The 12,640-nt window shown below is 45.6% G+C and overlaps 1 protein-coding gene across 1 annotated transcript in view; it reads left to right on the forward strand.

The window, feature by feature from the left end:
* The window catches only part of uvrag (UV radiation resistance associated gene), an 82,240-nt gene that overhangs the window by 66,983 nt on the left and 2,617 nt on the right, over nucleotides 1-12,640 (forward strand). Inside the window, exon 14 of the mRNA XM_068601102.1 lies at nucleotides 4,416-4,507. Within this exon, the coding sequence (XP_068457203.1) occupies nucleotides 4,416-4,507 (92 nt within the window). The remainder of the gene's footprint in view (nucleotides 1-4,415; nucleotides 4,508-12,640) is intronic.

Genomic DNA, 12,640 nt, shown 5'->3' on the forward strand with positions numbered 1-12,640 from the left:
CCGAAGTCTTTCGCAGTCATACCCGCTGATTGCTCCGCTTGCTGCGTCCCACAGCCCTGTGCGGGTTTTATAGAAGAGCAAAACAGAGAAGGGAGTGTCCAGACACAAAGGTGTGAGCAGCGACGAGGGGAGACCTGGCTGGATCTGTTTCACTATGTCATCATGGGAAAGGCCCCCCCCTCCCCTCGCCTTCCGCCAACTCCTCTCACCTTTCAGCCTCCCCTCAATGGGCCCTGGGAATTTCTCACCACGATCTGGTTAGCCCCTATTACAAAGAAGCCAGTGGCCAAGCAGCTTGAAAGCGCCCTTCCCGTACACATGAGCACGAGCAGGCGAAGGCCTCCGCCAGCATTCATCACGGTGATGTATGAAAGGGAAACGAGGAATGACAAGCTGTCTCAGGTGGACTGATTCTGAGCCATTTGTGTGATCTGGTCTGGAGCTGTTGAATTAGGAACCCTCAGAGGTTGTTTCCCCGTTGCCGTGTTTGCACAAGCATTCTCACTTCACTGGCTCGCGGACTCAGAAATTACAGTGTAAACCACTTAGAGTGATCACGGATACAGTGATCAACCGCTTATATGGATCAACAAGCTTGGGATAGAATCGTTCCCATACAATTTTTTTTTTTTAAATAATATGCTCATGCTATTCAAGTAGTCGGCTTACAGTATTCACTTGGGGTCTTTACGTACATGACAACATATGGGAAATCATTTTAAAGCTATGGTAGGCTCACGTTACTTTAATTTTTGTTCCCTTTTTTGCTTTCCTCCCATGCTACTTTGCCTCGAGGTTACCCTTCACACACATATTACACACTCTTATGTCTACTTTGAAATGGCTTCTTTCCAAAACAAATTAAAGTATGTATTCAGAGTGCTGTTAGTGACAGTGTGGGCTCCAAGGTTGCTCTGACAGCTTGATGAAATAGCAGCGAGGGGCAAGGCTTAGCGAAGGGTCAATTATTGGAGGGTGATCTGCATGAGGATGTAAGAAATAGAAATGTTATATAATCATCCGGTAATCGGGATCAGGTTGACAAGGCCATCAATCACAAATCTATTTTTTTTTTTTATTCCTGTTGCGTGCAACGGAAATCAATTAGTTGTGTTTCACGTCGTTCAACACTTCATATCGGTTTCAACTGTGTACACACTTTCCCTCGCTCAGCTATTTGTTTCAAAAACCTTTCGTGGCAGCGACAATTACAAATGACGAGCAGCTTTTATCTCCTCAGACCGCCTCACACGTTTCCTCTCTTTCCCCTCAGACGACACGACCGGGTCACTCATGTTTTATTTTTTTTATTCCTGCTCAGAGCCAAATTGAGAGGGGGGTTGAAGTTTGCACTGTACCGGGATACATGGCTTCCCAAGACGAAGGCCACGGGCAACACATATAAATATACATGTGAAAGGCCGCTCTGGGGGGAACTCTTAACGCAGCTCGCGCCATGGAGGGCCAGACCAGTTTATGAATATTGATAGTGTCTGGTTGGCTGGAGCGCTGGGTCGGTTTGTTCCAAACTGTCTCTGTATGTGTTTAACACAACTCATCGCAAAGACACCCGGCGGCGGCGGCGGCTCTGCACCGCTGCCAACCAGACACTTAGCTCAGGTGTTGTTGGTGCCCACTTGGCAGAGATTTGGCAAAAGCCCGAGTGAACGTGCACAAGTTTCCAGTTCTTCAGCGCCGGCCTGACGGAAGCATACATCATGAGAAGTCCTGGACTTTTTTTTTTTTTAATCCCCCCACAGCGAGCTCCATGGTAATGAAGCCAATGATGTCACCCATCACTCTCCTGTCTTCACCCGTATCCAGTTTCGGTCCATGCTTCAAGCTCGGCAGCATCTCTTCACGTGAGGAAAACAACAGGAGGCACACATACAAATGCACACACACACACACTCTGTCTCTCTCCCACACACACACACACTCTCTCTCAGACACGCAGCCGTGTAATGGGACACAGGGTCTCCTGTCGGACGCACGGTGTGGCTATTACACACAATTCAGGCCTCGAGGCGAGAAATGGAATTTATAGATAGCATTTTGTCACGCCTTTCCGACTGAGAATCAAAGAAAGCATACAGCATGTCCAGCGAGCCCTGTTTACCTTCGCCGAAGCCATAATATTTATGCTCTGCTCATATCCGATTCACGATTTCTGATTCATGCTCTCTCGACTGTAACCTTGAGATATGCATGAGATTGGGATTTTCCTCTTCTCTTTTTTTAGCATCTGGCCATAGAACAAGCAACCCAACCCAACCCCCACACACACACACACCACACACACACAGCCCAACATTGCTATGCTCTCTGTGTTTCTAAACTGGTGGTGTTATTGATCTTGGCCCACCACTTTAAACCCAAATCCGTTCAGCGGGCCCTGTGGACAACGCAGCGCCGTCATTTGGTCAGACCCCGAGGTCTGGCTTCATCGTCCGAGCCGTGAATGAATCGCTTGTTGTTTCGGACCGTTCCATCACCATCTGGGTTTTCTCGTGGCGACACCCCCTTGACCCACTCCCTCCAACTGAGCTTCTTTTGATAAAGTCCTCCTCCGATACTGTCATGACTGTCCATTTGAGGCCAGAACACACACACTCGCACACACTGGAACATCGATACAGAATTAGGAACACTTTGGCACATGTCAAAATTATTATTATTACACTCAACATCGGACAAAGTGCAGTGGCCCGAGGTACAATCCCCATCTACCCAGCGAGGACCAGCATGCTCCTGGCCGTCCGATGTCCGGTCGCAGAAAAAGTAGATGGCAGAAATAAGACTTGGCGACGGGAGGTCGGTGACTGTTGAGCCCACGTCCTCTCAGAGACCTGCATCCATCGTTCATCCCGGATCAAGCTGCACTTGATGGGCGGACAGCAGGAGGTTGTCTCTGTGTTTACATCATGACGCTTGGTGCTCAAACAGTCAAAGTTGATGGCCAGTGTTTTCCTGTTGTTAAATTTTTAAGATGTCGGCCATGTTATCCGCCCAGAGAATGTTTTTTAGTTGCTGCTGTTTGCGTTCCCCCTGATGCAAGCTCAAGAGGAATGCACTTCCGTTTGCCTTCTGTGTTGCATGACAATAACTAATCCAGGAATGTCATGCACGCTCAGTTCATATCGCACAGTTTAAAGATCCAACACGCATGCACATGTGGCCTTTGAGTGCTCCTTCCTATGCCACACCTCTCGCTATTCGTCTAGCTTTACCAGAGCCACTAGATCAGAATATTACGGCAAACACCACAAGGAAACCGGTATGGATGTGTTTCGGGGTCCGATGATACCCTGAACACAGTTTGTCTCCTCCGAGACTTTGAAATGAAAAAACAGGGAAATGTGACCTTTGCCCCCTCGGAGGCTCAGGGATAGTATTTCTCTGTAAGTCCTCTATTATGATGCCACTCATCCGTTATGTGCTCGTACACCAAGAAGCGGTCATCTCGGATGAGTGATGTTTCGGAGTCATGTGCGCTGCATCTCTTCATCAAAAGTGTGTTTGGGAAAAAAAAAAAAAGAAAATGCTGTGGCACTCGAGTGAAAACGAAACAGATGTCAGCTGGTGTAGGCGGTGTGTGTGTGTGTGTGTGTGTGTGTGTGTGTGTGTGTGTGAGAGAGACACGGAGGGCCTCAGAGATATACGCCGGACGTGCGGCGTGATTCTCCTCTGCTGTTCAGTAATGTAGGTTAAATAAACTCTGCGGGACAAGAGCTGGCTCGCTGTGACATCGCTCAACTGTTGGAGGAGGAGACGTTTCTGGCACCAAGAGCTGCACTTTCAAGGTGGCCTTGTTGATTAGAATTTTTTTTTCTCTTCTATTTAATAAATAAATAAATAAAATGTCTTCACTGGGTTTGATTCCATCATCGTGAAATAAAGCACTGTGGTACGAGGGAGGGAACGTTCAAGGCCAAATTTAGATCCACAGATGAGTGAAGGAGGGATCATGAGAGAATATAACAGGGTTGTTAATGCTCTCTCTTTCGCTCTCTCTCTGTGCGCCATTTCGTCCAGATGTTTTCACAGCGGGGGGTTTTTCTTCCTCGCCACCCGCATCTCATCCCCCATCTTTCCACACACCTTACATATTAGCGCGCATGCCTGTTATCAGGGAAGGATGCCCATTGTGAGTCCAGATGAGTAATGGTCCGATCGGGGGGGAGAATAGAAACGTGTCACTGCGAAAGAATGTCGGCTTCAGACCTCTCCTGTAGGTGGTATTTCTTTCTTCTCCCGAACAACAACCCAAAACCCGGGAGAATGTGCACACGTGTCCGAGTGATCGGCTGTAGCGGCGGCCCCGCCGAACATTAGATGTGTGTGAGGCTGACGGATGCACGGCGCGGTAGGTTGTTTGAGGTTAATGACGCGGTGTGTGTTCCCTTGTCTTGCAGCTGAGATATCAACACGGCTTGACCACCCCGGACCTCCAGCAGACGCTACCCAACCTGAAGAACTTTCTGGAGCACGGCCTGCTGGTCCGATGGTGAGAATCAGAAAAGCGACGCTCAGATGTTGAAGCCACAAAGATTCACAGTGGTTTCGCTTCAATCAAACACGAGGATGAAATCGCCCTTTATTTAAAAAATAAGCGGACATGCTCAATCTCACCAATCGAACCTGTGTGTGATGTCATCATTTCACGTTTCCTTCATCAAAACGCAATCTGTTCCTCCTGTCGTCTTATTGTCAACACCTCATCACACAAACCCGCCAAACTGAAAGACAAAAATAGATTCATTATAATTTAGCATAAATAATTGCTCAATATTTTCCAATGTGCTTGTTGGAGGATTCAAAGCACTTTCAAACTAGTCCTGTTTTTATTTATTTTTTAATAAAGAGTCCACAGCTTGAGGTCTTCCCTCACAAACTGAGACATGAAATGGATCTTTTAAAGGGCCAGTGGACCATTTTTGAAGCAGGGTTATATGTAGTACTTCTCAGTAAACACAGTAGATGGAGTTTGTAGAAACAGACAAAAGCAATGTCCTGCTGTGGAGTTATTTTATTTACTTTTTATACTTTCACCACTTCACTTTGCCAGCAAACAGCCTTCTCCAACGGGGAACTGAAGCTGTTGTCTCTGTTCTCTTCAACGTAACTAGACTCCTTTGACAAAACCAGTCATTGTGGCTCACAGGGCACAGAAGTTGCTGTGTTATTTGTGTGATTTTGGTGTTTTAAAAGGTTTGTTTAGATTCGCCAAAGTCACAGTACATAACTCTATAAGGAATACGTTATGTATTCACACCCGGCTTTACAATCTTTTTCAAGATTGTTTTAGCATAAGTAAGACCTGTAGCAATAACAGAAGTTTGGTCTGACACAGCACAAATCAAATGGGTGTATTAGGTAATTTTGAAGAATGCGACCTACTTTGCCTTTGTAACGATGTAGCGCCTCGGCACACTATCGGTGCCTCCACTTGTAAAAAGAAAAAGAAGTGCTTGATGAGATTTGCAGCAGCCACTTTGTCCCCTGAAGTGGAATGCTTAGATCTCTGCCCCTCTCCTTCTACAGGCTTATGGCCTGTAAGTAACCCTTCACTGAAACCCGCGAGTCGGTCTGCGTCCGACTTCAGCTCCACTGCCCTATAAAAGAGAAAGCTGTCTTTGATCTCCACTCCTCTCCTGGGGTCAGCAAAGGGGAAAATGTGTATTACACACATTAATTGAATAATCTTTTGTTTTGAAAGGAAAGAAGCCATGAAAAGCCTGAGCTCTCAAATCAGCCCTCCACCGCACCCCATCCCACCCCCCTTAATGGGAAGTGGAAGGGCCCAAAGATAGATGAGATGAAAGCATGGGCCCGCTAAGCCTGGAGCTATGTGTTTATGTGTGTGTGTGTGTGTGTGTGTGTGTGTACACATGCATGGAAGAAGTGGAGGTGGAAGTGTAGTAGTTCGACAGTGGCTCTCCACAGCCACCACTCCATGTACGACAACGAGACTACAGGGACAACCGCTCCTCTGAAGTCATCAGCTGAGAATGAAGAAGCTGCCTTTCACGAGCACCGCTGAGCTACTGAAACATACGTTGAGATCAGTCGAGCTCTGCCACTCCGGGGACAGATTTAGCGACACCTTAAAGAAATAGTTCAACGTTGAGGGAAAACAAGAATTTGCCTTCTGACCGAGAAGTTAGATGAGCACTCTCATGTCTGTATGCGGACCACATACCGACATGAGGCCGCTTAGCTACTTGTCATATGCTACAAAAAAAAAGTACTTCAGTAATCAATATGCCCTATATTGAAAAAACACATGTAAAAAAAAAAAGCAAAACATACTCTACTTAATCAAATCTGAGTCTGGATCTATTTGCAAAACTATATAATTTAGATAAAGACTAGCATGATGGGGAAGATGTCAAATAGTTGTATATACATGCTCAAATGCAGTTACAGTTCAAATGTCCCCTCATCACAAGAGCATGCACATTGCACCTACAGTCTAACTGAAAGCCTGCAGTGAGGATGAGGAGGTGACTGTTTCACAATGCCCTGTAATAAGAGGATATGCGTGGATTTTTCTTCACACTTCTTCACTTTTCCTGCACAGTTCCAGTCTGTCTTTCGCCGCCTCGTGAAAAAGCCTACATTCAGATACAATTTCCAGCGCTGGGACCCAACTCATGAAATATGGATGCATAAGAAAAAAGAAAGCTGCATGGCAGCTGCAGATAATTACCTTATAGACTGTGAGAGAGAGAGACTAATCTGCTTCCTCTATCCCTCCTTGCCACCTCTTTTCTTCTTTCCACGCATCCAAACAAGGATGATGTGATGAAGGATATGACCAAGGGCTACGTTTTCAGAGCACATTTGGAAACGGTTCCTCCCTCCATAAAGATCTAATTCAGCATGCATCCAGTCTGCAGCGAGCTCCGGCCAGTCCCCAACACCAGGATCTTGAACATTTTATACTGTTATATAGAGATTAAAAGCTGGATGCATGTGAGAATAAAAGGGCTGTAACAGAGTCCGTCGTGCAGTGGGCTATATGATGCTCGTCTGGTGAGCTGCTGATCATATCTTTATACATTTCCAAACAGTACAGTCTCAGAAACACATCATAACATGTCATAATGTATACAGCTCAGCTCTGCTAGGATTTTTTTTTGGATTTTTTTTATCTCGCTGAAGGATAAGACACAGCGGAAAAATGGTGAATCTATAGCCCAGAGGCAGACAGAGACGGTACCAGAAACGGATTCTTTGTTAACTGTACGGTCTGCCGAGATCAAAGCAAACGCGTTCAACATGCTGCCATTCGCCGCTCCACATCCGCTGAGGGCCTGGCCGAGGTTCACAGGGCCCTAATCCCGCTACGGTGCCTGGGAGCAGGCCTACGTACGAGAAGGTGGGGGGGGGGGGCAGGGCGTGGCCGTCCTGGCCGGGAAGATTCAGCCCTGTGCTGCACGATGTACACAAAGGGATGCAATATTTAGACAGCTGCAGTCCCGTCAGAGAAAGATAAAAAGGAGATGATTGAGAATTTATATACCTAAAAAAAAAAAAAAGCATTTGCAAGGTACAGCCCAACAGGTGTCCTTTGAATTTACTATATTTATTCATATTTATTGTATTTACTTAATAGCGGCTGGTCGTTTGGAAGGATAAATCAAGGATATTTTCTTTTTCCCTGTTCATGTGATATTCGGTAAAGGTACACTTGTTCTCCAAACACCACTTCCTCCTTATCCGTTGGGAATAATAAGGCCTTTTCCATTCCATTGCTCCCTCTTTAAACCATTACCTCTCACAAACCACAAGTTTACATTTCTTTCTTGCTTTCTTTCGTCTTTTTTAAAGGAATGTACTATAACGTGATATCTTTTTCTTTTTTTTTCAAATTTGAAAAGCTGGCATAAATATTATTAGAACTTAGACTGGAGATGAAGAGTAACTGTTTACCCTCCACAAACAGTGCGTGGAATACTGCTAATCACTATTTTTGTTTTGTTTTAACCAATTAGGGTAAACTAAGTCTGTTCAACAAAATAATCTTAACCCAACATTTAGCGTATCATAGCGCAAAGACCGGCAGCAGAACAGGAAGTCGCTGTGCACAACAAAAGATACGTTGTTTTTGCACCTTGGATTTAGTACGTTGGCTCATCATATCTTGTTGGTTTAATCGGTGAGCTTCAGAGGTGCTGGTCGGGACATTGTTACCTTTGGACCGAGCCCGAGTTCCCCTTTTGTTTCCAGCCTTCCTCTCTTTCCAGGCGAGGCTCCGATAACCAGGCTGTTGCTTCATATTCAGTGTACACGCATGGAGCTTATTTATTTGTTCAATTAACAGGGACGGTACACATTAATGAGCAATGTTCTAAAAACAGTAGTCCCTGGATTGATGGTACAAAGCAATCCCAAAATGTATATGTAACTTCCAAAAGTCACATTGTTGTTCTAACCCTAGTCATAGTCTGAATGGGGTGTTGATATTGTCAGCTTGTTGATGGTGTCGCTCTTGCTGCGTTGTGGTGACTCTCTGTCTTCAAAGGCCAGACGGTCAATAAGTGCTGCCGTGTTAAAGCAAAAAGAAAACTTAGCTTCCACCACAGCGCGTATCGAATTCTTAGTAATGTTTGCTCTTTAAGTTTCACAGGGATTTCCCTAAACCACATCAAACGGACAAATCTTATCTGCCGTTGTTGGTTTTGGCTCAACCTCGCGGCTCCTTAGCAGGATTTTGATACGAACAGGGGAACGTTGTGAAGCCTGTCCCGGGATTGGACATTGAAAAGTTCTGGCCTACGAAATTCCTGAGTCGGCCTGAAATATGCCAGGTTTGACATCAGCGGTGGAAAGGAAGAGAGCGGATTAAAAAAAAAGTAGTTATGGCTATTTCTGGCTCGGCATGTCAGGTTTTCTGCTCGATGATTCAGGCAGAGGCATCTCAGCAGCATTTCAGTGTGCAGTGAAGCCTTTGTCAGGCTGATGCAGCCGTTTGGGGTGCATTGACACTTCCAGACTTACTGTATTTGGGAGCTACGAGTGGAAGGAACCACTATCACTATGCAGCTGTGATTTCAACTTTTTGGATGAGCAACAGGCCTTTTTCCCATCAGTATGGTATATCAAGCTGCTGTCATGAAATCACTCTGCTTGTCACGAAGCCTCAGACCAAGTCCAAGCTGCGCAGAAAGTTTGAAATCTGAGCGTTTTATTGTAAAGCTCTATTCTTTTTAATAGTGTACATATGGACGGCGATTTCCCTCTTATGAATAGAACAGGTTATTTAATCTTTCTTCATTATTACTGATACAGTAATTGTAGTTGCCATTGCGGCAGCAAGTTAAACACATGAAGCATACTCATGGGATGAGGAATGCTAAAGACGCGCCCAATAACATCATTACATGCTCAATAACTACTGCTAGTGGGCCGCAGCATCTAACTCAGCAGACATCAAGTAACGTATGTCATGACTCAGCGATGCCTGGCAACAGATCAGGAGTGAATGAAGTCTGCACAGAACACTGATGCAGTGAATATTTAATCCTAATTTTGTTTTCAACCAAACTAAGAGAGTGCAGCCACTCGAGCAGAACTGTGAGGCAGTACTTTGGCAAAGTGGTGCTCTTAGCGAAATGCCCACAAATAATGGTTACCATGTTCACCGCCGTATGTTGGTGTTTAGTATGTGGCCTGCAGCTGAGGCCAATGGGTTTATCATTAGTCGTGCAAGTATTCATTCTAAAGTGTGGACTTATTTCACTAAGCCCCGCCCGCTGCTGATTATCTGTCAAGCTGTCAGAGATACCATGAAGCCCACACTGTCACTAACTGCACTCCTGAATAAATGCTATCTCATTTTTGGAAATTGGGAGAAAGAACAGGCAACAGAAGGGTGTCCATTATGCGTTTTTAACGATATATCCAAGGTGTCAAACTGATTCAGCCGTGTAAACGGGTTAAAAAATATTAAGATAGAATCAAACGCCTAAAAGTGAACCACCACATCACCGGACGATCGAGACAAATACAATCAAATTAAGGGACAGCGCTGTTCCTGTGAAGCAGGGCATATGTTGTCAATCAGTATCTTGCTAGTAGCTAGCGTAGCGTTTAGTTGCTGACGCTAGTGAATGAAGTGCTAACATATTCTGTAATGTTAGCGCCACAGGTTTTATTACGTAGAACCGTAATGTTTTAGGAATGTGTATCTCTTTGCAACCTCTCTGTGTATCCCGTCTCACTATTACACAACGTTTAACCACCAAGAAGATCTGAAACCTTTGCACGAGAGTCTATGGAGCAGAGCCGGATAGTTGTTGGACCCTGGCCAGAGCTGGCCGACGCTACGCTATGATTGGATCGTTAGAGGGGGTGGGGCTTAGCGGAGGGTCAAGTCATCTGTAATCTCATGGAAATGTCAGGGGATCAAAGTCTTTAGGCTTCATCCTCTTGGAACCATGAACATCTCTACCAAATATTCTGACGATCAATGTAGCAGATCAGTGGAAACCTTTACCTGCTGGTGGCGCTAGAGGAAAAGTCACCGAAGTGGTAGGATTCATTGTTGGGGGTGAGGAGTTAGTTGTTGAGAGAGTTCAGTCTGAACCAAAGAGGCGAACCAAACAACTGACACACAACTTCCTTCTACCACTTTTCAAAAAGCAGTTTAAGGAATACTTGTGAGAATTGATTCATGCAAGGAGAAGGAAACGTCACAATGGAAACAGAGTGAATGTTTATCAAGAACATGAAAAATCTCACGCAGTGCACAGAGAATGTCAACAAGACGCAGTTAGCGCATGCTAGTTAGCTCATGCTAGTTAGCTCATGCGATCTAAGTATGTGTGTTTCAGCGGTTCTGTCTCCCAGCAACGTCAATCCGCACCCATGCTCACAGTGGCCATACATGTGTCTCCTAATTGCCCACATAAAAAAAAGCATGTTATCGATATAATAGTTATAATGTTTTAAAGAGGGAAAAAAAATGTTATGACTTCCCAGAGGTTTGCTTGGCTGAAGTCCTCGCCGACACACCCGGTCTCCTCTGTTACTCGCACACACCGCCGCACTGTTTGACACAAATAATAAAGCAAATGTAGGCCAAACATAGAAACTGAGTGGAGCACAATAACACGGTCCAAATACAAAATTCCTCATTATACAAACGACTCGGCGCGATGACCGTGTGATTTTTTTCTGCCAGTGTCAATAAAACATTTGCTCATGGCGTAAATTGCCATCAGACCGAATGGATCATATTAGAGAGCCAGTCGGAGGGGAGGATGGAGGAAAATGGCTGATAATAATTCAAATCAAAGTCACCCAATCTGTGCCGAAAGGACATCAGTCGGTCAAGCTAAAATATGTAGTAGTCACTTATTAGCTTTTTATAAATGATAGGAAACCTTAGACTGTTCGCTCGGTACCGCTCGTCTCTGGTTTCCAAACCTGCGTTGTGTTTCAAAGAGCCTGAATCACATTTTCCACTTACTTAAATGATAATTGACTTCTGATGACATCCGTCTTTCTTCCTTTCTACCAATCAGGTTTCTTAAAAAGGGGGGTGGGGGTTTGGGGGGTTTGGCCGAGCTTCCAAAGCGTCCATGATGGTTTAATTTGGAAAGTCACAGATAAGTGTCTGAGGTGGCAAATCGTTCATTCTTTCTCTTCTTACATTTATCACTCCGGCAAAATTAGGTGTTAAAGAGCACATTGTTTCCATTTTGCCCCAAAAGGCCTTGCTGCAGAGTGAACCACATGCTCATTAGGGATGGAGGGCAGGAGAGGAGGGGAAAAGAGTGGAGGGCAGGGGGGGGGCAAGCTAAAGCCGGTCGTATTATATGATGTGTTTTGATGGACATGCGCTGCCAAGTTAAGCACAGTCCATCTCCTGTTCTGCCCACGTAATAGGAACACCCTCACAGCGTCAAGTCATTACCTGAAACCTTTATTGTCTTAACGCTGACCTTGGCTGACGGCCCATATGTTCATCTGTACGCCTCCAATTAGCTTAAACGTCATCCAGTATTTACACCTCGGCACCGTTGTACCTCCCGACAATGAAAGTTTGACAAGTTTTTCCTTTTAAACTAGATGAGTGTCCCGCCTGTGAACCCTGTCAGGACCACCTCGGCACGGTGCTGGTGAGGGTTCAAGGTCGGGCCCCCTTTTTACAAGCTGTCATGTGTTTGGTGGTTGAAAACGCACAAGGACGTCCATTTTAACTGCACGTCCGACTAAATAAAGCAGAGATCTGTCCTCGCATGTGAATCTCTCGAGCGACACGGGGAGGCCCCGCTTCACCTCTGACCCCAACGGTACAGCCCCTCTGCTCCCGACGCACTGCAACGGCCACGCTAAGCGGCACGCTAAGTAGTCCAGTTATTTTATTTTTTTTGGCGCCCGCCAATCTGCAGAAGGCGGTAAGGGCCCCCATTTAAGTTAATTTATGACACCTGTACTGGGGCCGAGCAGCGTGTCCCCAGATCCCGAGTCTGTTATCTGTTGAAGAGGTAGATGTCCGACATACTTGGGTGGACGCCTGCTCGGCACTTACACGCAGCAGAAAGTGAGTCTCGCAGGAGGCACAAATGTTTTCTGAATGTTGTAAGTCAGAGTGATTTACAAAGAAGCGCAGCTGTCTTTCTCCTGG

Source organism: Clinocottus analis, unplaced genomic scaffold (assembly GCF_023055335.1).
Source record: "Clinocottus analis isolate CAN_PGR_092001 unplaced genomic scaffold, fCliAna1.0.p SCAF_5, whole genome shotgun sequence".
NCBI lineage: Eukaryota > Metazoa > Chordata > Actinopteri > Perciformes > Cottidae > Clinocottus > Clinocottus analis.